At 45.5% G+C, this 27119-nt stretch overlaps 2 protein-coding genes across 2 annotated transcripts; one reads left to right on the top strand and one right to left on the bottom strand.

Annotated features, from left to right (window-relative positions):
• Positions 1 to 54: 54 nt before the first annotated feature.
• LOC144943274 (protein FAM98A-like) lies at positions 55 to 20270 on the bottom strand. Its single transcript, XM_078870616.1, has 8 exons — positions 19901 to 20270; positions 19540 to 19688; positions 14925 to 15059; positions 11631 to 11812; positions 10206 to 10286; positions 9328 to 9444; positions 8637 to 8804; positions 55 to 3469 (listed from the first exon to the last, which is right to left on the bottom strand). The coding sequence occupies exons 1-8, from the start codon at positions 19951 to 19953 to the stop codon at positions 3209 to 3211; spliced, it is 1146 nt and encodes a 381-aa protein (XP_078726742.1). The 5' UTR covers positions 19954 to 20270; the 3' UTR covers positions 55 to 3208.
• A 315-nt stretch (positions 20271 to 20585) lies between these two features.
• PSMD8 (proteasome 26S subunit, non-ATPase 8) lies at positions 20586 to 27092 on the top strand. Its single transcript, XM_078870608.1, has 7 exons — positions 20586 to 20761; positions 22842 to 22914; positions 23679 to 23781; positions 24440 to 24605; positions 24951 to 25051; positions 26109 to 26220; positions 26534 to 27092. Exons 1-7 carry the CDS (start codon positions 20624 to 20626, stop codon positions 26672 to 26674), a joined length of 834 nt encoding a protein of 277 aa, XP_078726734.1. The 5' UTR covers positions 20586 to 20623; the 3' UTR covers positions 26675 to 27092.
• The last annotated feature ends 27 nt before the right edge of the window (positions 27093 to 27119 follow it).

The raw sequence follows: 27119 nt of genomic DNA, 5'->3' as shown, positions 1-27119 counted from the left end.
TGCCGAATATCGAACTTCATAACAAATACATTTTAAAGACAAACAAAATACAATAAGGGTTACATTTTAAAATACCCTCGGACAAAGCACCTTGAAAGCGTGTGATAACAGTAGGTGTCAAACACTGCATGTGCACGTTTGTTATGCTGTATCCTGTCTGTCTGGATAACAGCAGCACATCACCATTGTGTGGCTAAAGTCATGCTTTTGCATCATATGCTACAGGAGTATTTTTTTTTGTTACACCTGCTTGCGAGTCCAGACCTCTCTCTCTCTCGACAGAGATAGAGAGAGAGAGAGTTGCTCGCAAACCAGGATATCAAAACTTAGCTGTGACCTAACGAGGCCAACATCTGAGAAGTGTTTGAGTGGCTCAGGCGGATAATGGGACTTTGCCGAGTGATCCAGACTTGGGACTTGTGAGACTGGATTCCAAGAAGTCACTCGCGATAAAACCATGAGCCGGCAAGGAGCTCAGCATTGTCAACAAACAAAATAAGTATTGAGATTGATTTTGGGCTTAAATCATTATTGTGCAGCTACTAGAGCTAGTTTCATATTATAACCCAAACTATCCTCACCATCTCTCTTCCTCTGCAAAGTCAAACTCCAGAAATTCAGATTGAAAGCCAAGGAATTGTTACAAATAAATGGTCGAGCCAATAAGGAATGCACTTTGCATGTTTAATGTTCATTTGGAAAACATCGGATAAATTATAGAAACAGACTGTTGTGATGTCATTACACAATTCAGCTTTACAAAAAATGCATAACCATGTTTGCTTCTTGTAGCAGTGAGATAATTATTTCTTTAATTAAATAATGATCACACCAAGGAGAAAGGTCTACACAACAATAGAGATGTAAATAACGGGTTTACAAGTTTATGGGGTGAGAATAAAACCTGGAACATTATTGAATGAATAAGGCAGCTATTCTAATGGTGATCCTTAGAAAGTCACTTAGAATGAGATAAACAGCAACCTGACCTTCTGAAGCACAGCTTCAAGGAAACGTTACTTTCAAGCATCGTCCCCGTGTGCATAGGGTTTACGTTCACACTCAAAAGAATGTCGCCAAACTCTGTTTGAACGAACGATGAGGTTTCAACTGTTGTGAACAGTTCATCACGACGCCATGCTAACAGATTTACTAATTTCAGGTGAAAATATTTAGATATTCCATTTCCGAAAGTTGTTCACACCCTGCCTACAGGATCTGTTGACAGAATACAAGAGACGATCATTTATGCCCTCTTACTGAAGACAAAACTTGTTGGCAACATTAAGATGTGTCAAAGATCTAACATTGTTGTATTCCGTGGCTCACAGCAGTGGTCAAGTCTCTTCACTGAGACAATGTGGCGCCACAGTGGTGACATGTTAACTACCTTGCCTGGTATACAGGAGGTTGTGGGTTCGATCCCAACACTGCCGCCTGTATATTTGGAGTTTGCATGTTCTCCCAGTAGTCGTGTGGATTTTTCTCCGGGTCCTCTGGTTTTTCCCTCCATATTTAAAAACAAGTTTAGAATATTTGGCTGCGATACATTTATACGTGATAAGCCACTTCAGCTTTCATTTGTGGCCAGATCACTTCTGAAAAAATAGATAAGTGGGCTTTACCTGGTAAAATAAAAGTTTACTTAGTATTTATTTACGCCTGTTTACCCAGGAAAGTTTCACCGAGTTTCAATTCTTTTTCAGGAGCGTCCTAAAAAGTTGTGTAATCCCCATTGAATAATCTTAATATAATCTTTCAGAATTGGGATGTTTGGCCAATACCAGTTTATTTTAGGACAGGAGAAAACCGAAGAACTCAGAGAAAAAAATCAGAACAGGCGGAGAGAGAACATACAAACTCTACGCAGAAAGGCACCCGAGTTGGGAAGCAAACCCAAGCACTGTGCTACCCCTGCTGCAGTTGGCCGTTCAGTTCCTCCAGTGACCTGTCGATTTCCGAGAGCAAAGTGACAGCTGTATCGTGGATGTCAGAGATCACAGCACTCACAAGCTGTTTATCTGCAAGTGTCGGCACACATTAAATACAAAATATTCAAATACAAAATAGTATTCCCACTTAAATGACTACCTATTTTCTAAATTATCATCACCAGCCATAATCAGTCCACTGTTGGATGAAGGCATCTCCATATCCTTCAAAAATAGTACTGAAATCTGACATGCTCTCACCTGGTTAAATGAACGGTGCGGACATGAACTGACCCAAGAACTGTTACCGAGTGCTGTCATCCTGCCCAGCACGAGGAGGCTTTGCTGTGTGTGTCTGTGTACTCCATTCAGTAAACAAAACACAACTAAGACGGGCAAGCGCAGTGGATTAGGGCCTAACTTTACAATGCTCTATATGCTGTGAAAAACAATGGTTCAATTCTCTACAGCCATTCATCAGCAGCAATACTTGATCATTCGTATAACACTGAAATAGACTGTATCTTAATGTTGACCAACTACAACGGAGTGATCTTTTGAAATAATACAACAAACGCAGGCCACACTTAATCACAGTCATAACTCTAAATAATGTAAATATAAAAGAAATCGACTTTGTTAAATGTGATTCAATAATATTTTGCAGTGTATAACAAATGTCTACAATAGTAAATTAATTCATGACTTCACAATTTATAGAATCTTCTTCTTTCGTATGGACGAATAATTTATGTAAGCCAACATAAAAGATATTCTGATAGCCTCTAAAAGAAATGTGTGCAGGATAGGAGAAAATGTAAAAACACACATTGCCCAGCTCAATATTTTAAAATATATCGTCTGGGAAACACTTGCAATGTCTTACAATTGACTTTGGAAAAACAGGGAGGGAATCGCACACGCGATGAACCCTGCACACTCGGCTAGTTTATTTGAGGGATGCAGGGCGAGCTAAATTTTGCAAAACCATCGTTGACGTCTCTGACTTTTTGCACTTATTCTTTCCATAACCACTCCCCCCTCGTTCCAATGCAACAAAAAATACGTCTCTGCACAAGGGTCCTCAATTAGTCGAAATTTGTATACCAGCTTCACTTTACCAGCATCGTGTGAACTACATTAAAGGGAAGCATTTTAATTTATAGTGGTATTAAAATACCCAAGCTGATCATTCATCACAAGTGGTACTCTTTAAAAAATAAAAATTCCACGCAATAACGGAGCGTGGTGCATGCTCACGGAAAGCTTCAGTGACGTCACCATTTGCCTTGACCACGCCGCCCTCCACGGCCACCCCCACCCCAGTCCCCACGGCCACCACTGTAGCCACCGCCTTGCCACCCACCCTGGCCCCCACCCTGGCCCCCCCGGCCGCCCCCCTGCCAACCGCCGCCGCCTCCTCGACCACGGCCTCCGCGTGGGTCGTTCTGCCGTTTCTGCCAGAAGGGCATGTCGGCAGCGGGAGGGCCCATCTCCCGGGGACGGCCCCCCCTGTCGGGGACCTGTCCCATGAGCACCTGCACAGCACATGGGTCACACACACACACGAACAGATTAGCACCAACATCCAGTAAAATGCTGATTTATACCCTCTCAGTTTACGTAATTTTGCTGTAACGTACTCAAGTTATTGATACCAAATTCCGTTGAACGTTCTGTGTACCCCGCCATAACGTACTCGACACTTTCAAACTTAGTAATGAAGCCCCACGTTTTTTTACGTGTAATGGTGCCAGATGAGCCCAAGCATTAGCATCCCTGACTGGCTAGTCTTTCCTGTGTCCTCGATTCATATTTTCTTTCCCACATACAGTGGGTCCCCGATATACGTTGTCTCGATATAAGTTGTTGCGCACTCACAATGCCGACTTTTTTAGGAACACAACGTAAAATGTCGACGAATTTATGTCGTTTTTGAGTCGAAAACATTTGTGCATGAGTACGTAGCGGTTAGCGTGCTGTGTTACGAGCCCGGCGCGCCGACTTTGATTGCCGCTCACGGCCAATACCAGTGACGATTATAGTTTTAAATGATCATTTTCGACTTGGCTGAAGTCGGCTCTGGGAGGGGGGGGATGTAGAAGTACTGTACAACTTGCGCCAAGCGCCGCCATCTATTAAGTCTCATCGTGTTCTCTCGCGCGTGTACCGAGTGCTATTTGTAAAAATCATAGGTTAAGACATTTTTTTTAATGCTGTATAAGATGTGCTTTTTTATACTAAAATGGCTTTCTGTTTGAGTCATTGCTTAAAATTTTAACAAATACGTTTTATATTAATGAAGGAAAACTTTTAAAGTGTACAGGGCTGCATCTAAATGCTCATAAAAATGGTTTCAAATTAAGTGTTTGATCAGCATCAATGCTGTTTAATGGTTCTTGACCTCAGAATTGGTTATAAATGTATACATTGTGTTGTACAGTATAGTACATGGTTTTCTGTACATAAGGTAAGTATTGTGGTTGCTTGGTATGAAACACAACATTTCCCTGAGTTACGGTCCCTTATCCCTACCTAATTCCATTGTTGGGGAGATATTGCCTCGCTTTGCCTCGCAAAGGCAATGTTTATGCTATACTCTTTGGTTCTTTCGGTAAAGTCACGTAGTTAGAAATAAAAGTAAATTAAACAAATCACGACGTTTCGATCGCAACACAAGCGGTCGTTTGTGTTGCGATCGAAACGTTGTGATTTGATTTATTTTATTTCTACCTATGTGACTTTACCGAAAGAACCAAAGAGGATGGATTCCTGCAGTCACGAAAGCTTCAAATCAAAATGTTTATGTTCTTACGGTCGCTATCCCCTCCCCATTTCCATATATTCCTATGGGGGAAAAGTCCCCATTATAAATTGTTTCGTTAAAAGTCACAACTCTCCGGAACCCCAACCCCTATGTATATCGGAGATCTCTTGTACTGTATTATGGCGACTGTTTTTATACAAGTGTAAAACTATTTTTATATAATAAACTAATACAAATAGTATAATAGACAAGGTGATATATCTTAAAATATCAATAATATACTTACTTTTCACACCGGTGAATGTACAGCAGAGATACGCAATGAGTTAATCAGTGTCCTTTTTAGGTTCTATACCAGGTTACGATCCACAACCCATCTCTTTGCTTTGATTTAAGTGCTTTCGATTGACGTTCTGGTTTTCAGGAACACATCCTGGGCGTAAAACGGACTATGCCTGTACCATGGAGAGATGCCTGAAATGAGTGACTCCATCAAGCAGCTGTTCGAACCTGCACCAGTCATCACCCAGTACTCTTTTTACGTCGAAGCCCAGGCTAGGGTCATATGTCAATTGTGCATTGTGGTTCGTATGGCTTGAACTGAATGCTAGATTGCTGGGATCATGAAGCTGTGTGCAAAATCCTATGCCACTCCATGCAGAATTCAACAGTTCCATGGATTTTGGGAGTAGTCGTGAACCGTGCGAAATCTGCGAAGTACAGGAATTTGCAGATGATTGGAGTGTGGATATTTGGAATGTTACTGTATATTCTTTGGTTCTTTTGGTAAAGTCACGTAAGTGAAATTTTTAAATAAAAATAAATTAAATCGCGACGTTTCGATTGCAACACAAGCAATCATCAGCAGGTGTGACAACCACAGCAAGGAATGTTTTACTGAAGTGGGATAGATGCCAAGGTTAGGGCAGTTAAATAAGTCAGAGAGGGGAGGGTGGGGGGGAAGGGAGGGGGCGAATGGGGAGAGGAGGGCGAGCGCTGCAGGGACGCCGAGAGCAAAGAAGCAACATGAATGCTGCCAAGATAGATGATGGCGCCAAAAGCAAAATAGACACACTGCTAAACGCCGAGGATGCAATTACCTCGGTAAAATAGACTATTACCCGGTAAATAAGATGGAACTATGAACAGTTAAATTTTACTTAGTTAATAACATCTTTACAATGATTGCTCAATTTCTATCCATCATCTCGGTTGAAGTTATGTCTATGTTTATATATCTGAATGGCTTCATGAACAAATCTTTGATGGTAGTCAGACGGCTTGCAGAGCACCTTGGTCTCGGAGAAAACAATATCATGAGAGCCCCCAGCGTGATAGCAATGATCAGCAACGGCGGAGGAATTAGTTCTGCCGTGTTTCAGATCTGACTTATGCTCGCGGATACGGTCAGAGACATGACGTTTCGTTTCCCCAATGTAACAATCACCACAGATGCAACTTAGTTTGTAGACTCTAGGGTATTGCAAGTCAGGAATGACATCCTTCACAGATGGGATTAGATCACGGATTTTGTGTACTGTACTGAATCGGATCTGAATCTTGTGTTTGTTTACGATTTTGGCAATCTTTTTGGTAATGCCTGCTATGTATGGTGACGTGATGGTTTTGATCGGCGTCTCAGGGGGTTGTTTCTCCATGGTTGGAGAAACAGCTTTGCGGATAGTACGGTCCGAGTTATCCATTCATCTAGAGGGCCTGGTGTACATATTCCAATTCACTGGTTAGGTGGTGTTGGTCAGAAATGCAGTGGGCCCTATGGTGCAGGGTTTTGATGAGGGAAATCTTCTATGCCGGATGGTGGTGGGATTCAGGTTTCAGATAGGAATCTGTGTGGGTGGCTTTCCTGTAGACAGAATATCCCAAAGAGCCATCAGGCTTCTTCTCAAACAAAACATCCAGGGAATGGTAGCTTACCATCCTTCTCCACTTCCATGGTGAATTTGATGGATGGGTGTATGGAATTGATGTGGTTGAGGAATTGGTTCAATGCTGACAGGCCATGTGGCCAAATGACGAAAGTGTCATCCACATATCTCTTCCACAAGGAAGGACGTAGGGTGGATGTCTGGATGGCATCGGTTTCAAATTTCTCCATGAAAACATTCGCTATCACTGGAGATAAGGGGGAACCTATGGTTGTACCTTCATTTTGTTTGTAGAAAGTACCATTCCAGGTGAAGTAAGTGTTGGTAAGGCAGTGCCTAACCAGAGTAGGAGAGACCAAGGTGCTCTGCAAGCGGTCTGGCTACCATCAAAGATTTGTTCATGAAGCCATCCAGATATATAAACAGACAGAACTTCAACCGAGATGATAGATAGAAATTGAGCAATCATTGGAAAGATGTTATTAACCAAGTAAAATTTAACTGTTCATAGTTGTTCCATCTTATTTACCGGGTACTAGTCTATCTTACCGAGTTAATTGCATCCTCAGCGTTTAGCAGTGCGGCTATTTTGCTTTGGGCGCCATCATCTATCTTGGCAGCAATCATGTTGCTTCTTTGCTCTCAGCGTCCCTGCAGCGCTCGCCCTCCTCTCCCCATTCGTCCCCTCCCTTTCCCCCCCACCCTCCCCTCTCTGACTTATTTAACTGCCCTAACCTTGGCATCTCTCCCACTTCAGTAAAAATGTTCTTGCTGTGGTTGTCACACCTGCTGATGATTGCTTGTGTTGCAATCGAAACGACGTGATTAAATGTATTTATTTATATTTTATTTTATTACCTACGGGACTTTACCGAAAGAACCAAAGAATATGGATCCTTGCAGTCACGAAAACTTCAAATCTAGAATGTTACTGTATATTATGAGACGAGTATAAAAGCTCGGTCTGATTTGCAGTTTACTGCTACTCTAAGTTATTAAACAGGCTGCCCGTCTACTCCAACATGTCCTTCCCATTTAGATTTTATAACTATATAAGGAAATCTTGACTTAAAGCTTTCGTGACTGCAGGAATTCATAAATGTAAGATCGGAGAGCTGATATACCTCCACGTCAACAAAGCTGTGGAGGTGGCCATTGTAATCTTACATTAACAGATTGACATGCTAATCTCTCATAATACAATGGCCACCTCCACAGCTTCATAGTCTGGAGGTATATCAGCTCTCCGATCTTACATTTACACCCAAATTCCATCTCTCACCCAGCCCACTTACCCTTGGGCTACACCCATCCCAAACCTATATAACATCCTGCTTCAGCAGCTCTCCCGCTATATTTTTCACCTGATGACGATTGCTTGTGTTGCGATCGAAACGTCGTGATATTTGTATTTTTTTTATTTTTCTATCTACGTGGCTTTACCGAAAGACCCAAATAATATATATAAAGTAATAGAATACAATATTTTTTTTATTGCCATTCATGTTTGTATTATTTAAAGTTATTACTTTGTTAACAAGTAATGAACTTGCAAAGAATTGCAAAACCAAAAATATTTACAGAAGTGCAGCTACTGCCAATGGTCATTAAAATCAGCCATGGTCAATCCACTGCTGGATGAAGGCCTCAAAGCCGCCGCCTCTCACCATCCTGCGATGTAACAATCCTCCCACAACACACAAACCGCTCTCATCGCTCTATCACCTCGGTGGACCTTCTTTCGGACGCACTACAGTCTTTGACTGCCACTCAGCAATATTCTTGACCATCTTCCCATCATCCCTACAAGTGACTTATTCTGTCCAAGCCCAGTTCTTAATGGTTCAGATGATGTCATTAACCTGATGCGTGTTTTCTCTAATGCGTGTGCCCTTCAGTCTGCACATGCTTTGAATTACAATGAGAGGCAGAAAGAGGAACTGGTGATAACTGGGAAACTATTCAAGAGAACCTCCAAATTGATGCCTTATCAAATTTGGAGGTTTGGAAGTGAACAACAAGTTGAAACGGCAAGGGGTGTGCTGACAGCACCTTGTTGACGGAGCAGGCCGTGTGCGCGCGCACTTCGCCGCCCGTCGTCTTCACGATGCGGGACAGGTCGGCGCGCGCCGCCAGCACGTGGGCCAGCGACACGGACGGCCGTGGGGACAGGGCGGTGCGCTTGGGCACGTACGCACGTGCCACCGAGTCCACGTGCATCTGTTTACGCGCCAGACAGACGGACAGAGGCGGTGGTTGTTGGATCGTGATCTGCGATGCCTGGGTCAGGGCACCGAGCCACCACTTCTGATCTGCTGGGTGTGCATGCTGGGTAGCCACCCTTGTTCAAGTTGTTTCTCACAACTAGTGTGCTCAGGGTTGGCACCAGATAGGAAAGTGTGAATATGGGTCTCCCATCAGAGATAAAATAAGGCACTCAAGTGTTCTGTTGGTCAACTGCATGGCTGTTTCACTGTCCACAGAGAAAGGACTGCAGGTGTGCCATTAGCACCATGTGTTTGCAATGTAATTGGGAATGGAAAAGAAAACTTTAACTTCAGCCACTTTGTTGTTAAAGCTGCACAAGCAGCAGCTGGAAAAGCACATTGTGCGGTGTCGACAGAGTGGTAATTAAAGGCCATTTCTCAGGAGTGTTTATCGTTGAGGTCAGCGCAAGAGATATCAGTAGAGGAGCATGAGTGATGGTAATAGTGCAACTCATGTTCATTCATTCTTTCCATACCTGAGCCTTTTCAGACCAGCCGAAGGACTGCACTGTGACGTCAAGACGCTTCAGCAACATCTTCCTCCGCAGTTCATACTCGCTGAGCATCACTTGATTAATGTTTTCCAGCCTTTCCTAAAAACAACACGCACATACAGAAAAAAAGCCTGCACTATTAGCCCCGACAGTAGTTGGCACACAGGTATTAAACGTACACTACTAGTATTGTAGAAGTGCACTAACCACCATGCAACCACATGACGCTGCCACACAACACAACCTACCATAGTATGATACACCACCACACACTACATCACATTACCACCTTACCACCACAACATCAACACACCAACTGCACACCATCTCACACCACCACCAAATCCCCAAACAACCAAACCACCTAACACTACACAACATCACAATAGCCACACCACAACCTCCATACAGCCACTCCTCTCTACCACAATCCTACACTACAACCAAGTAATCACTACTACACCACCACAGGAAGTTGTGTGAGTGGTGTGAGGGTGTTAAAGGTATGGTGTGAGTGGTGTGTGCTTTGGTGAGTGGATGTTTGGTGTGTATGTGCGATGAGTATGTGTGTGGTGTTTGTGATGTGTGCATGGTGATTGGTGGTGGAACAATGTGAGTGATAAGTGTGTGTCAAGTGAGTGAGCATTAACTGGTTGAGTGGTGTCGTGTGTGACCGGTGTGAGTAGTGTGTGGTCAGAGTGGTGTGGTTGATGTGTGAATGTGTGTGGTTAGCAATGTGAATGGTGTGTGGTTATCAATGTGAATGGTGTGTGTGGTTATCAATGTGAATGGTGTGTGTGATTATCAATGTGAATGGTGTGTGTGTGTGTGGTGCGAGTGTGGTGTGGTGTAGCTCGTGCCCACTGTGGGGGTGACAGCTCGGCCTGCAGGAGAGGCTTCTCCACCGTGGCCCCCGGGAGTTTGCCCAGCACCTGCACGACCTGCATGCCAGTGACAGCATGGGGAATCGCGCACCAACAACCACAATCAGCTTCATACAAGAGTGCATAACGACTGGTCTTATAAGAACTGGTCCCATGATGTTGCATAGATTCAAGATTTGTCTGTTAATATCAATTGTTGAGCTCACAATACATGCATAAAATAGTTATAATGATAAGTGAAAAATTATAGTGCATGCAGTTTACGTATAGTCGCTAACACAAAGCCAGGGGTGCTGTCCACAAAGAAGATACCCATGAAGGTGGCTCATTTGTTCAGATTCATCGTTTTGTTTCATACATGTAATAGTGATGGGTTCACATGACAACTGGAAAAAAAAAATAGACTCTTGAATTGGATGACTTAGTCACGTCAAGTCAGCTGACATAGGATTTAACGCCTTCCTGAAATGCTATAAATGTTCTTCATTTTTGTCTTATGAGCACTTAAGTAGATAAAAAACAGTCACCCATTCTGGGTGCCTGTACAGACACGAAAACTGAGTTCTTTGTGGACCAACCAAGAGGCAAAATAATCGGTCTTCTCAACCATTAAAGGACTAAATACAAAAAAACTAACCTACACACTCTTCAGCTCTTAAAGACAAATCATTGCTTTGCTCCGTCTTATCAATTCAAGAAATTAACAAATTTCGCCCTACAAATGTATACGTACCAACTTATGCTAAGAGCCAGACTGCGGTAATTGTATTTGGAAAATCTCGTCGCTACACAGGAGATTCCTCTTTCATACTGAATCCAACACCTCAGCAGTGCCACTTCTGTGTCCACACAGCCATGAACCATTGAGCCAGGTGTCTTGATGCTCATTGCCATGAGCATCAAGACACTTGGACATAAGAGAGTGCATATTTGGCGAAGACTTAGAATGTTTGTGCTTCTTAAACCAGGATCCCTAAATTATAATCAGCCATGATGATCTTGGCGGTTATTAGATCATAATTGACCACACTGGATGGTTGGTGGCTTCAAAAGTAATTTAAAGTTGCAAAGCTAAATATAAGATGTCTATGGTAATTCAAATACAGTATATGCACCTCCACAACAAACAATACATATGTAGAAGTAGACTTCATGGCAGCGCAAAGTTATGCCCACATGACATGACTTCACCATGCTGGTCATTGCGGATCGGTGAAGTCGGGGGAGCATAGACAGGGGAGCATAGATGCACAGCACAACAATGGATATTTCTAGAATTGCTCTCTGCTTGCCCACCTATTGCAAATGATTTCATTCATTTATTGCAGACCTCGCGGGTGGTCTGCAGAAACCGTAACCCATAATGCCGATGGTGCACAAGCTGTACGCTAGAGCATGCACCTTGTCCTGGATAGGGGTGAAGATGCACGCGGAATCGTCAGCCACCGGCTGCTCCCCCAGCCCCAGACAGCAGCAGATGGCTCCGAGCTCAGCGCTGAGCTCTCCCTGCGCTGGCGGTGCCTGCTGGGACACCTGCCTTGCCCTCAGTACGCGCGCTGCCTGCAGCTCCGTCGCGAGGAACACTGTGCACGGCAGTGAGGGACACGGTGACACACTACAAGGAGGGAGACATTGATGTGCTATGCCCGACTTCCATGCCTCTGCTAACTCCATGCCTGCCCACCAGTGTGGTCTCACACCATGCGCCTCACCCGTCTCACCTTCTCTACCTCCAGCCCCGACCCTTTCTTCACTGTTCACCCCTCTCCTTTGTATCTTCCTCCTCAACCATGCAGCTTATCTCTGCTGTATCCCCCATCTCACCCCTGTCCTAATCCCCACTCTTTGTTTATAACCAGAAGGACCTCTTTGTTTTACGCTTGCTCTCCATTTAATTATTATCCTTTAATGTGGTTATTTAATAGTTATCTTTCCTACTTCCTAGGCCAATATCTGCCTTCCCCATGTCCCCTACCTCCCACCCCTCTTGCCCATCACCTATAGCTCTCGCATCTCTCGCTGCATATTGTTGGATCTATGCCCTGTTTTCCGTTATTAATATTAAGAATAATTAAGAAAAAAAAACGATTTCTCTTTTTATTATATCTAAATATACCATTTAATTAAATAATGAAAACAACCCACTACAAACACACCAGGAATCTGTGAAACGGCCATTAAACTGGTAAGAAGTCGTGACAGAGAGGTCATAGACATCCAGATGGACAAAGATGTATGGACTAACCTCCCAAAGACATCTGGAGATGTACAGATAAGGTGCAGAGCAAACAACGGTTGAAACTCGCGTTTTCTTAACGTTTTCCTTACCGAAAAGTAGAAACTTAACATAGATAATTAACCAACAAACAATAATTTTGTATTAGTAATCCCCTTATATTCACCGCATACATATTATTTAGAAGTATATGTTTCCTATCTACACGACCTTCCGAAAAACTAAAGAGTACGAATTCCAGAAAGCTTAAGTGCATAGTACATTTAACCTCAGGACATTAAAAAAAAAAAAAATAACTCAGAATAAAAACACCAATCTCTGCAGAACTAAACTTGGCGAAGCCCAAAATAATAATGTGAAGAGGATCATTACGAAATTCATTAAACATAGACGAATGATAACCACGATACTAAGACCGAAGGAACTCACAATATATAATTCAAGAATAAATGTAACACACAGGACCACATTAATGTATTACAAACATCTCCTCAGCCACCCTTGTCTTCCAGCGGGGTCTGGCCTCGGAATGACCCGCACGGGGCGGGCAAGAAGGGAGCAGAGAGGTCGCAAAGGGGGGGGGGGGGTTCGTGCTGACATGGTTTGTTTTCTCTCGCAAGAAACGCGGAGAGACGAGAGGGTGCTCACGCTGGAGTTAAACACGGCCGCCTTTGTCTCCCCGCAGCACAAACAGATGGCCCATGAATACTTGGAGGGTTAGGAAGGTCGCGAGGAGGGGACGCGGGGATGTCTGCTTATTCTCGCTCTGTTTTAGTTTGTTTTTCTCTCGCAAAAGAGAGAAGAGGGTGATCACGTTTTGAGCACAAACAGCAAGATTTGCACACGCAAGCAAATAATATTCCACACCCCTCCTCCCAGAAGGGTTACACAGCTGTGTCTTCACTAAGAAATACACGGACGCAGATGTGTTCAACCCACAGAAAGATATATGACAGCCTTCAAACAACTCGGGAAGATTGAGTGGATTTTCCAAATATAAGCCGGGGAAAAATCCATTCAACTCAGATCGTCAGGGGCCCTGGCCCCCACCACAGATCGCCAGGGCTCTGAGCCCCATCTCGTCGCCAGGGCTTCGACTCCACCACAGATCGTCAAGAAGTTTTTCGTCATCCAGAATGACGAGGTTCGCGGGTTAGCGACGTGCCGCTACAAGCCGAGGTCTGCACCAACTGAGAAGAATCGCTACCCTGAGTCGCCGAGCTGCGAGTGAAACCAACAAAGACGCCAATGTCCACCCTGCCACGAACGAAGCATTGCTCCTCGTCAGAGTGACGACCAGCGAACAACCCGCAGGAAAGGCGGAGATCGCCAAGCGAGCGCCACCGAGCGCCACCCAGCGCCAGCAGAGCTGCGCCACCGAGCGCCACCGTGCGCCACCGTGTGCCGTGTGCCACCGTACGCCACCGTGCGCCACCGTGCGCCACTGTGCGCCAACGAGCGACACCCAGCGCCACCGAGCGACACGAGCGACCGAGCATCTTCAAGGACAGCATCGTGCCAACTCGTCATCCAGCGGTAGAGAGAGAGAGAGCGCACAAGCCGAGCGACACGCTGAGCAAGGGAGCAGCAGGCGCTCGCGGCGGCCACGCCCAACCCAGAGAGAACTTCTGGCCGCTGGTTGTATCCTCCTACACCACACAAGCTAACGACACAATTAATATTACGAGGGGACAACGCACACACAGCACGCACACGAATAAGAAAAATTGTCATTGCGTTTCAGAAAGGGTTGCCATTTCGAGGTGGTGCGTTCAATATCAACTGATCGTGCAAAGCAGTTGCTGCCGTCGAGTTACATGAATAAGAAATGTTTTAGTCATTCATTTTCGTTAACTGCATAATCACGCCAATGAAGAAGTATTTTTAGTCATTCATTTTCGTTACTGCATAATCTTGTCCATGAATTTATTGACGTATAGTTGCTTTCGGATAAGAGAGTGTCATGTGCTTGTTTAGAATAAAATTGCTTAACACCAACTGTTCGAGTGCTTCTTTCCAAGTCCATGCAAAACTATCTTATTCTTGATAACTGTATCCTGTGATGAGATCTGAAACTGGAGACTTAAAATAATATAAACACACTAAGATAATCGGTAAACGTTTAATCGATGATAATCGTGTTATCCTGATTGATATAACTCTGGATAAACGAAGCTAAGCCTAATTATCACAACTGCTCACATTAACATAATCGCAAGCATCCGCATAAATTACTACGATTATCTCAGCGATTATCATAATTTATGCATATAATTACTCACACCATCATAATTTATGCATGTTAATACACACATTAACATAATTAATGCGATTTGCGCATTTTTCGGAAAATTATTAATTTTTATTATTTTCATAAAAATTTCATAACCCGACACATACAACAATTGCCACCTATTCGAGCAGGGCAATTGCCTTTCCACCACGCGGGTGCTGCTTACAGAGGAGCTGCAGGCAGGGCTGGGCCGAGCTCAGCCGCTGCGTGGCGTCACCAGTGGTGAGCGCCGGGTACGGGCAGCACAGCTCCGCCATGAGACCGCTCACCTCCAGCTGGAAGGTTTCCGCCTCCTCGGGGTCTGTGTTCCACAGTCCACAACACAGTACACAACCCGGTACATAACTCAGTACATAACACAGTACACAACGTAGTACAAAATGCAGTAAGTGTGATGCGAGTATCGCTCCCCATTCAAACACGAGCACCCCAAAGTTGGAGCAACCCTGTGCTAAAACCGCTAAATCATAATTAAAAACAGTTATACATTGTTATTCTTGGCTTATTACAAGTTAAGTGCTCAAACCGAATATGTGCTCAGGTTAATCCGAAATCCATGCGATAACCTATAGATTACAGTCGTTGCATATCTTTGCAACAGTGGGCAGAGTTTGATGTTGATTGGCGTGGCTCTGCTGCCATCCACTTAGTGGGCCGAGTCTTCTGTGCGGGAGCAGGAAAGTGTTTTAATCACCGAGGACGCGCATCGGTCGGTCGTTCGTATTTGTTCTAAATCGAAACGGTAACAAATCAATATCGTCAGTTGTGCTTCATTTTGAGTGATTCATCCCATCATTCATTTTATGAGTTTTAATTTACGAAACTCTGCGATGGCAGAGAAACTTAAACTGAATTTGTACCTATATTAGTGTTTTTGGCAGAGATCCGTGGAAAATTTATATTTTTTATTAATTGCGATTTTTTTATTATCCGCGGGCATCCTCACCGTAACTAGCGCAAAAAATTATCGAGAGTCAACTATATCTGCAAATCGGGTAGCTTCCATTTTACCATTCTGAAGATAATTTATTTGTGCATTCCAAGTGCTCCTCTAAAGTCATGGCTTCATTGTATGTGTAGTGAGTCCAACTGAGTCGCAGACATTGTCTTGGGAGCAACATGTTTATTAACTCTTAGCACAACATACTCCAAGCTATTAACACAACACACTCTCGGGTGGTGACCACCGAACTAACCACGCTACGTCGGAACTAGACACGGTTCCGCTATCCCGGTCCAGACCACAAGCTGGGTCCCGGACCGCGTGGCTGGAGGTTTCTTCAAGCTTGACGTGGATCTCCTGCCTCTCCAACAGTAAGAACCCCGAGCCCCTCTCAGGGCCCCCTTATATCGGGCCGGGCTGGGGCTGGCTCCGCCTCTCGCCCCGCCCACCTTCTCGATCTCTCTTGCCCTTGCCCGAAGGATCTCGAGAGTTCTTCTCGGACCATGTGACCACCCATTGGCTCCCTCCACTGGTGGCCCCCCTCCAGTATCATCCGGTCACATGTCCCCAGGTCAGCCAGAGTATCATGCCTCCAACGTAACCCCAGCTGGCTGACACTCTCTCGCTCTCTCAACGGGAGCCCGCACCGCACGCTGTGCGTGGTGCCACCGCACTTAACCAGAGCTCACCCAAGCCCCCACTAGGGCTGATACTACACCCCGTGTCTGGGGTGTACACACAACAGTAAACATCCCGCCATGGCCTCGCAAACCCGGCACGATACAGTGACATTCCCAGTCATTACATATGTAAGGATGTCAGGGGCTCATGGTATTTGGCACATAATGGCCCACACTTCCAAATCTTACATTTTTTAAACATCTACGTTTCACAAGATGGCACAATCTGGCAACGAATGAAATAAAATGTGTGTAATGCTGTTGGGGAACCAGGTAAACTTTTAACTGTTGTGTCGGCCGACACTCTGAGTTGCATTGCATTGTTAACTTTTGCTAAGTTTGATGTCTCAGCTTTCTTCTCTCTCTCACCTAAGCCCTTGTGGGATTGCAAACTCTTTCGCACATGCCCTAATTTCATTGCACACTCGTGTAGTCTCATTTTATTGCACACTCTCACTCTCACATGCCCTTTGGATTGCACTCTCATTCTCACATGCCCTACATGCTAATCTCTCACAATCTCGAGCCCCCACTCTCTTGCCCGATGCGGCACCCCCCTTCCCCCCCTCTCGGTCTATATGTAGTGAGCCCAAAGACGAGGGAGAGCCGGTACTTGAGGCAACAGTTTATTTGACAAATAACTCAATGCAAAGTCCCTACTATGAAGGGTAACGACCCCTAACACTCGCTACCTGGGGAGGTATGGCCTCCGGGCTATCGTGTCTCCTAACACTGGGGCCCACTCTTCACTCAGCCCTCTGGCTAGGGGCCCTAGGGGAGGCTATCCTGACCCGACCCAGCCAAGGTTCTCGAGTCCCGGCCCTTACAAGGACGTCAGGTCTGGGGGTACCCAGGGTCCAACCACTGTCCCACCTCAGTCCCGGCCCTTAGAAGGACAGCGGGTCTGAGGGTCCCAGGGTCCTATTCTAAGCCGAGTCTTCTGTCTTCGGCTTGAGGACGACTGCCGAACCCGTTCAGGGGTCTGGCATTTATACACCTCCTAGGGTCTCTCCGCCCCTGGCCACGCCTCCCTTCCAGAGTGTTCCAGGGGATCCTAGAATATTCCCCCAGCCCCCCTCTTGGGGTCTGGGGAACCTCGGTGGCCCACGTATCACCCCCTACTGACGTATGTCCGCTAGTGCAGGTAAGCACAACGTGTGTTCATGGCGTTAAATATAGTCATATCTCGGTATACGACCGCTTAGGAATACATCCAATTTGGTATACGTTGTGTTTTGACGAGAAAAAATTGTCTTGGGATACATCTTGCTTGGGATACGACGCGCTTGCTAGAACTTGCATGGGTCGGGATGAGTCACCGTGGACAGTACCCGCGTACACAATACTGTTACGGCTCTAACAAGCCGTAACAGTATTGTGTGGAATGACCAGACAATGTCCCACTTCAGGAACATTCTTAGAAGAAGGCAAAACCAAACTTCATTGGACAGGTTTTTAGTAAAACTCAAACCTGGTGAGCCTCAACCAGGTCCAAGTCAAGAAAAAAGACACAAAAAAGAGAAAAAACCCCAGAATTTCAGCTTCCTGAAGTTCTAATGGAAGGGGACTCTCCTTCCAAAAAATAACATCTCCTCCTCCCCTTCCTCACCACCTTCCTCGTAGGCTATAAACTCCTCTCAGCAAGGCAAAGTGGTGTAAAATTTAAATTGTATTTCTTTATTAATTTATGTATGCATTTTAGTAACAAGTAGCATCTAAATTATTTTATACAACCCCATTAATGTATAATATGCCATATAAAATATAATATAAATACTCTGGAACGGATTATTTCCTTTACCTTTATTTCTAATGGGAAAAATGTGTTTGGTATACATCATTTTCGGAATATAAGTCCTACCTTCTGGAACGAATTAACGACGTATACCGAGGTACCACTGTATAAGGCCTTGTCCACATCAGTCTGTTTCTTTCACCTAAAGACGATCGCTAATTGTTGCGATCGAAACGTCGTGATCTATTATTTGTATTTTCGATCTACGTGACTTTACCGAAAGAACCAAAGAGTATAAATTCATGCCTGTCAACCCCTTATCAGTGCCTACTTTATTCCAGACCAATACGGAACATCTGTGTAAAAAAAGAGCTTCATAGCTCATGGCATTCCTCCAGTATGAATACATATGACTGTTGAGGGGAAGCGCTGTGAGCGAGCGCCTGTTTGTTTGCAAAGGCCCAGGTCAATTTGTGAATACTGTACTTGTAAATGTCGTGATACAGTCTATAGTTGTGAACTGCATACCTATCAACCCTTTATCAATGCCCTACTTTATTACAGACCAATTCAGATCTTATTGGTCAACGTTAATCCTACGAAGTCCTATCTCACGGGAGAAACAGATATTTATTTTGCCCGTATTTAAACAGCTGTACAGCGTTTGGACCTGAAAACTCAATTTCCCTGTACAAGAATACGGGTAAACCGTATGGGTTGTTGACAGGTATAGAAATTAACCAATGGCTCAGATGTGACAAGCTGCAGTCACAAATGCTTCGAGGGTTGGGGCAACCATCAGGGGTCGACTAACAGAACCTGCAAGGGGTTACCCAGCTGAAGATGGGCCACGATGGATGGGGAGTTGTTTTGGGTGGCATGGTGGGGCAGCTGTGTCACTCTCGTGCCTCACATTAAAATTATCCTTAGTATGATTCCCAAATCAGGTGCCTTTGTGTGGAGTTTGTATGTTCTCCCCCTGTTCAGCATGAGTTTCCTCTCATGCCGACACCAATTACAAAGTAAATGGTGTCGGCCAAACATCCCAAAGTTGAAAATTACTTGTAAATTACTCTATTTGAATTAGGCATTGCCCCCTCCTAATGCAAACAGTTGGCAGGACCCTCCTGAACATTATCTTGAGGCTCAGCGAAAATACTTTCCTTGTTAAACAGGCGGAGCAATATGCACCATCTGATCCGATGATGAACATCTCTCCAGGTGTAGTATGTACCACCACGCACATATGCAAAGTTGCACAAAAACACGTCCTCTTGGAGGCGGACAACGACACGGCTGTGAATGATTCTCAGGGTCCACGTTAAATGCGAGGCAGGCCGACTGCTCGTCTGCGTAAACAAAGACCTCTCGATTCAACGTCCTCATCCGCAGCGAGGCCCATCGCTGGCGAGGTGGGTCTCACCACTGGTGGCTGTGAGGTTCTCCTCCAGAGTGCACACGGCCCGGAGTTGGTTGGTGAGCCAGGCACAGAGCTGCGTGAAGTCGGGCGAGGACGGGCCTCCGTCCGCTAGCTGACACACGTCCTGCACGCCGCCCGCGGGCAGCGCGTACCTGGGTTGCGCAGGCACGGCCACACACACGGTGGGGGGCAAGGGGGACAGACATGAGGCACGCACTGGGCTCACTCTTAGCCATGCGCACACGCAGATGCCGACAAGACGAAGGGTGAAATGAAATGTGCCGACTGCCCCGACACTGCCGTTGGGGCTGCGCTATTCTCTCCCCTCGTGTCACCCACGAGGTGGTCTCTGCGTCCTCCTCACCCCAGGTCGCGGATGGCGTCTCCCGCGTCTCCCCCGAGAGCCGCGAGTTCCATGGCGCGCAGCAACTCCCCGGCTCCTTCACGCGTGCCTCGCTCCTCACTCCGGGCCTCGTTCGCCTAGGCGGCCCCTGCTCTCTCTCTCTTATCTCAATCTTAGGTCTCCTCACTCGTCGCCCGAATCAAGTGACGTCAAGGTGCAGGCCCTGCAAAGTTCTCGCTCGCACTACCGGGGGATTGGTGCGGGTTGGTGGCGGGCGAGGGACAACTTTCTTCGGCGCGCAGTCTCGGCAACGTGCGGCAGGCCCGAGTGTCAAACACGTAGTGACGTCACGCCTCCCGGGGGGGGGGGGTGGAGAATGAGTAAATATACGTCATGCGATCGTGCCCCGGAGAGTTATACAGTCGGCGATGACGTCACGCTCACGAGCTATCTCACGCTAGGTTGATGTCAAGCCCCGGGGGAAATTTAATAAATGACGTCATACGACCGTTCCCCGGAGAGTCATTCAGTCGGCGGTGCCGTCACGACCGGGGGTGAAATAGAGTTAATTACGTCATGCGACCGTGATCCCGGAGATAAACAGTCGGCGGTGACATCACGCCCCGTGGGGGAATCGTCGACTAAATGACGTCATGTGACAGTGTAATTCATTTGACGATGACGTCACGCCCACGAGTCGTCTGACGCTGGGGTGACGTCACGGCGACGAGGCTTTCTCCAGTCATGGCGGCGGCGGCAGAGCAGGAGGCGTCGAGGCTGCGGCTGCAGGAGGCGCTCAGCGCCCGCGATCTCCTCGCGCTCGAGTGGGGCAAGAAGTCGCCCAGCCTCGACGCGTGCGGCGAGCTGCTCGCCAAGCTCAAGGTGACGGCGGTGGCGCGGCCCTTGTGGATGGGGTAGCGGTAACGATGAGCCCCGGCAAGGCCGCGAAGCCCCGGCTGGTTGGAGAGACAAAGGCGGCCGGGGCTGAGCGGCGCTCATCATAGCCGACAGCGCCGTGGTCATCGAGATCATCACTGTAGCCATAGCCCGTGCCAGTAAGGACACGAACGCGAATGTAGCCATCAACATCACCATACTCGACGTGATAGCGATTATCACGGCCTTCATCATAGCCGTGAACAGTCATCGCCATCACCATGCTCAGCACCACCACCAACACAGCAATCGGTGTCATCCTAGCCGGCATCATTGGCGATGTCGTTGTCGGTCACCAGCAACCTCGACAGCTTCATAGACATCGTCACCATCATAGCCGGCATATTATTGTCACATTCTTCGGTATCAGTGGCCACCGCGGACGCGACTCCCAGTTGCAGCGCGATCTTGCCAATCTTGTCTTGACCCAGGACCTCGGGGTAAGTTCAGCGATGTAATGAAACGTCACCGGGTGCCGATGTTCTGTGCGCAAGTTACCCGACTGTGGCTATTGGCAGCGACTTTAAAAGTGAGCGTTCTAGACCGACGTTCCGTGGCGTAGGCCCCAGCTTGTGCCCATGGTCCTCGCAAAATCGATGACTCACGGTCGGCTTCTCAGCCGGAATACATTGTGGGGAAACGATTGTCATCGCAAGTGATACTGTATTAAAATACAAGCTAAGTCATTTTGCTTGTACGTGTAAACGGTGAAGAAAACGTTAGCTTACGATGCATTGATTTAGCTGATACGATCCACGGTGTTAACCAGGGTTATTACTGTAGTCATGAGTGTTTATAAGTTGCTGGTAGCCCATTGAGACGAGTATTATATTCCAAGGGAATAATGTCTTAATACAGAACAATACATAATTCGATCAGAAAGAAAAACCAATTTAAGTCAACGGATGTAGCTTGACAAAAAAGCTGTTCAAAAATGTACAAGTCACCGAAAAGTTTAGTTTTTATTAGTGAGTTTGTTTAATATGATGTGTCAACGTAACATATTGACCTATCGGGCTTCGAAAATTATTCGTAGCTGTGTGCACAATAGTCACGATTGTAAAATCGTGGTGCTTATTATTGTTACTAGCTTGTTTGCCCGTCCTAGGACGGAAGCTGTAATATTTACGAAAAAATTGAGCAGAGTATAATTGTATCATTTGTAAATTTAATGGCAGTGAATCTTGCACAAAAGTATCTTATCAAACACTTCACTGCATTTCACTGTAGCACCGTATATAACTGACCTTCAATTTGTTCAAATTCACTGCTCTGATACTTTCTCTTCTGCTTTTGGACGCTGGGGTTGAAATACATGGGAATTCGATACAATATCTGGAAAATCACCAACAAATGTCTATTTTACCATAATGTAGAAGCATAAATTAAACTTACATTTTGTCTCAAGTGCTGAAGAAATAAAGACACCAAATCAACTTTGGTGCTGCGTAGAATTATTTCTTAGATTCTCTTTCAATAAAGAAACGTCAAACTTAAAGCGAATTACGAAAAAAAAAATTTCCTCTCGACATTCTGCGTGAGTATAAAGAATCCACCCGCTCGTGAATACTAATGACGGGGGTGCGGCATGTGGAGTGACGTCACGCGCGTTGCACACAAACATTTTCTTGGCTCATTACAGTGGTAATTACCTGTACGTTTGTTTACCCAGCGAAGCCTGTCTCTCAAGATTTCTTTTCAGAAGGGTCCTGCCAAGTTTTTATGGACATGTGATTTTGCTCTACGTGTAATTCGTACATTTAATAATTTGCAGAATTGTCTCATCATTGTGAACGATTGGTTATTACCAGTTACATCATATGTTTTTTTAGCTATGGGAGGAAACACTAAAACTCGGAGGAGAACCCCATGTAGAACAGGGTGGGGGGGGGGAATACAAACTGCAAACAATATGACCGAGTCGGGAATCAAACTCAGGCCCTTCTTGCTGAGGCCAAAAGCGTTAACTAACATTGTGCCACCCTGATGCTGCCTGGCCTGAAATGTCACTGCTGTGTGTTCACAGCTTGCGCTGCTCGACCTCAATTTCCTACCAGTGGGTGGAACCAAGCCTAGCAAGCAGCAGCTCATCCTGGCACGTACGTTTTGGCCGGAATCTCCACCTCTGAGCCCCATCACCTCGCACCTCCCTTCACCTGCCCCACCTCCTTATCTTCCTCTACTGTATCGTCCTGACGTTGAAGTTAAACAGTGCAAACCTTTGTTTTGTTAAACTTTTCAAATGTTGCGCGACTCATGTTAAACCCCGCACCTGTGTTGCTTCTGTTGTTCAGCATAGATGCACACTGCTGTGCAATTAAAATCACAGCCGAAGTGTTTAATAATTCACACAGTGCAGGCTAGGAGACCTGATACCCAATCCCCATCCTTGCTTTTGCCTGGACATCCGATCCCAGAGCTCCTGGCAAGGGAACTAGGCAAGGAGATGTTGCAGCTCAGCCTATATAAGTATAATATTAAGGTATTTTAGACAATTGATTACATTTTAAATATAGATTTATTTTGACCAAAGGAAAATAACGAAGGTGGGTGTTACTTTATAAACAGCTGAATCAAGTGTATAAAACATCACCATGCCATGGAATAATAAGTCAAAACATTCAGTCATGTTGGACCATGGTACCATGATGACCATGTGACCTCATTCAGCCAATCAGAGCATTTGTTATATCTGTAACATCACATTTGAAGTTGTATTATTTTGAGCACCCACTGCATGTGACTATAAACTCACCCTGTTATAACATCTGTTGCTAATACGTCATTTGTTTTTGACATTGATTTTCTAAATCCCGGTGGTTATGTGATGCTCTTGAGCTTGCCTTTGGTGTGGTGTGTCCAGGAGATATCTTGGAGATCGGTGCACAGTGGAGTGTTCAGAAAAAGGACATCCCTTCGTTTGAGCGATACATCGCACAACTCAAATGCTACTACTTTGACTACAAGTGAGTCTTGATTTATCGAAAGCTCTGTCTTTCTAGCCCCCTTAGTCTGGCGACCTGGGGTGTAACTGTATATGCAATACAAGTGGGGCGTGGTGATGCTTGAGGTATGGCACCCATGTTCCCGTGGTGATGCTTGTCCCTTGTTGTTGTTGTTGGGGGGGTTGTTGATGCCTCACATGCATGGCTTGCCACAAATGAACCACAATACCTTGCTGATCTCGTCAAGGAGCATAAACCATCACCCGTGCTACAGTCATCCTCGCAGCGGATTTTGGCTAGACGTCGAACAAAAACGGTCACTACATCGCACGCTTTCAGGTGCGCTTCTGTGGCCGTCTCGAACACTCTTCCAATATCAGGAAGCCACTGGAGCTATGTACTTTTAAATCTCGATTGAAAACTCATTTCTTTAGAACCTTTTTTTGTGATTAGTTTGTTATCCTTCCCCCACACCTTCGATTAGCACGGTTGGCTACGTACGGTTCGAAAGAAGTTTAACATACATGCATATATGGAAAGACGTATATGCTCCATGTATGCCTTTGCGACGTGTTGTGTGTGATCCCTGGTTCACATGCACTCTGCGCATGCAAGCCTCTTGCCGTGCGTGAGCGTGTGCGAGTGTAATCCTTCCCTTGCGGTATGTGGCGACGCGCAGGAGCGAGCTTCCAGAGTCGGCTTACAAGTGGCAGCTGTTGGGCCTCAACCTGCTGTGCCTGCTCTCGCAGAACCGCGTGGCCGAGTTCCACACGGAGCTAGAGCGCCTTCCTGCCCGCGAGCTCCAGGGCAATGTCTACATCAAACACCCCGTGTCACTTGAGCAGGTCTCAGCCACGACCGACTGCACATGTCACAAGTTACCAACGTGTTTGTTTAAAAAAAAAAAAAATATGGAAGCTCATGGGTAGCTGTCAGGGACAAACATGCTCGCATATTTGCCAATAGTCTATTTTGCTCTTGGATAAATATTGCCGGATTTCAATAGGCGAAGTCCCTTATATCAACACAATTGTACATTACAGATTAATTCATGTTGGAGTATCTTTATAAGAGCTATAGATATCCTCATTATGGATGGATGGATCGGCAGAGCTAATGAAGACATGCCTTCAAAGTAATGTTAGCAGTGTGTATTGACCAAACATGTTCTGTGTTGTGTGTGTGCGCAGTACCTGATGGAAGGCAGCTACAACAAGGTGTTTCTGGCCAAGGGGAATGTGCCGGCAGAGTCGTACACGTTCTTCATCGACATCCTGCTCGACACAATCCGGTTCGGCTCACCACCACCGCACAGACGACCCCATTCACATTCGTATGTGTCCTGTAGTTTACATGGATTTTGGGGTTAAGTGAGGAAAGCACGGATGTTTCTACACAGTATTTACAATGACAGCCATTAATCTCAGTTTGCTGGAGTGCTTGCCTGTTGATATGTAAGGCATTGCACATTACAATATCAAGCTGCAACGAGCCAAAAATGTACTACAGTTTGGTTATACATTATTCAGTCGTGAATTTGGCAGTTGCTAACAATTGTATATGGTATTGTAATCATTTTTTAGCATGCATATAAATCCTCTGATTCACTGCACCAAACATAGGCAGTGATGAAAGTGTTGGTTCCATGCCAGATGGGTCAACATAACTGCATTTGGTGTAGTTGGTACTCTAATTTGGATTGAATTTTCACTGTAAATAGTAGCGGTAAGTGGTTAAGCTCTGATAGGATCCTGTCTCTTCAGAATGTATTATGACTTAATCAGATCTAATTGGCCAGAAGCAGAATTCAGTTTATTGAGCTAATTGGGATGGGACTCTGTGAACTCGGTAAATAAAGGAATATGCAACCAAAAGCACTTGGCTCTTATTTGATAGCAATATGCAGTTTCAATCTAATTCCTCGAAATAAAATCTGTCAATTAACCTCCAAAATATTGGCCAAATCGTTACAGCATAACGCTGTTTGTGCGCCTTGAGTTATCGTAACATTCCTCTGGGGACTGTGTGCTGTCTTGGTGTGGTCTGGGACTGGTTTTGCTGTTGTTTTGTTGCCTAGCCCAAGCTTGAGGAATTTTTGTACTTATGCAATTCGAACTTATATACTTTATCTATTTTTGTTGTGATTTGCTTACCTTTCCTCTACTTCGCACTCCTATCGTGTATTTCTACTGTTTGCTGTTGTAACTTTGACCTGGCCCTACTGGACATCTGTTTAAACGAGCTTCAAAGCTCATCGGATTTCTCCAGTATAAAGATTCAGATTTTGTATGCGACGGAGCAATGCAAACAAGTCCCATGTGTGCTGCCCCATTCGGCGATGTGCATAGGGACGAGATCGCGGGCTGCATCGAGAAAGCGTACGAGAGGATATCGTTCAAGGAAGCAGCACGCGTCCTCTTCTTCAATGCGCAGAAGCAGATGACCGAGTACAGCACCAAGGTGAGCATCGGCCCTAAGCGAAAGGGCTGCTTTGTGTTTTACTTGTACATGAGTCACCAACAATGCAATAGAATTTGCGTTATGTATAAGGCACTTTAAATAATCTCAAAAAGTCATTGCTCAATAAATCCAGCTTGACTGAAACAGTGTTTTAAATTAGATTTAAATATTTCATTGGGAATTATTTAACACAAATAAATGTTATATCACAAATGGTGGTTTCGTGTTTCCGTGCTGTGCTCACGACTGCGTTCCCGTGCGGTGGCTGTGCGTTGGTGCGCGCGTGTCCGCGCTGCGCCGCTCACGTCTGCAGCGTGGCTGGAAACTGGGAGCCGACAGCTACGTGCTATTTGGGAACACGCAGCAGCAGAAGCCGGAAGAGGCTACAATCCCATCCACAGAGCTGGCGCAGCAAGTCATCGAGTACGCGCGGCAGCTCGAGATGATCGTCTGAGCTTACCCCATCGGTGGGGAGAGGGGAGCTGCGCTTCTCCCATGTGACCCACCCCCCATAAAATAAACACCCTGCCCCCTTGAAACACGATTTCAGGCAGTCTAAACTAAAGTTTGTGATGTTCTCCAGAATGTGTTTATTATAATTTTGAAAAATGTGTTTTTTTATTACATTTGGGCACCAGGCTACATCTTGTGTATTTAAGGCAGGAAGCAAGTTGTTTTTCTTCTCGAGATGCTTTTAGATATTAACACAGACGTTGAACTGATGACACAGCAGGGAGCTTCTTTTGATGGCTAAATTCTAAACATAAATAAATGGTTGGTTTAAAAACCTGTGTAGGATATTTGTCCATAAGGTTTCTGATATTGGAAACCAATAAAGTGTGGCCTGAATAAGCAGCCACTTCCTGCGGCAAGGGCACTGTTTTCTGGGTTATCTTTGT

Source organism: Lampetra fluviatilis, chromosome 30 (assembly GCF_964198595.1).
Source record: "Lampetra fluviatilis chromosome 30, kcLamFluv1.1, whole genome shotgun sequence".
Classification (NCBI taxonomy): domain Eukaryota; kingdom Metazoa; phylum Chordata; class Hyperoartia; order Petromyzontiformes; family Petromyzontidae; genus Lampetra; species Lampetra fluviatilis.
Note: the sequence above shows the minus strand (reverse complement) of the source record. Positions and strands in the feature narration are given on the sequence as shown.

Coding starts and splice junctions, on each gene's coding strand:
- LOC144943274 (XM_078870616.1), bottom strand. CDS start 19,953: ATGGAACTCGCGGCTCTCGGGGGAGACGCGGGAGACGCCATCCGCGAC. Junction 15,060..19,539: donor GAACCTCACAGCCACCAGTG/GTGAGACCCACC, acceptor TGTGGAACACAG/ACCCCGAGGAGGCGGAAACC. Junction 8,805..9,327: donor GCTGGTCTGAAAAGGCTCAG/GTATGGAAAGAA, acceptor GCGCGTAAACAG/ATGCACGTGGACTCGGTGGC.
- PSMD8 (XM_078870608.1), top strand. CDS start 20,624: ATGGCGGCGGCGGCAGAGCAGGAGGCGTCGAGGCTGCGGCTGCAGGAG. Junction 23,782..24,439: donor TGCTACTACTTTGACTACAA/GTGAGTCTTGAT, acceptor GGCGACGCGCAG/GAGCGAGCTTCCAGAGTCGG. Junction 25,052..26,108: donor ATCCTGCTCGACACAATCCG/GTTCGGCTCACC, acceptor CGATGTGCATAG/GGACGAGATCGCGGGCTGCA.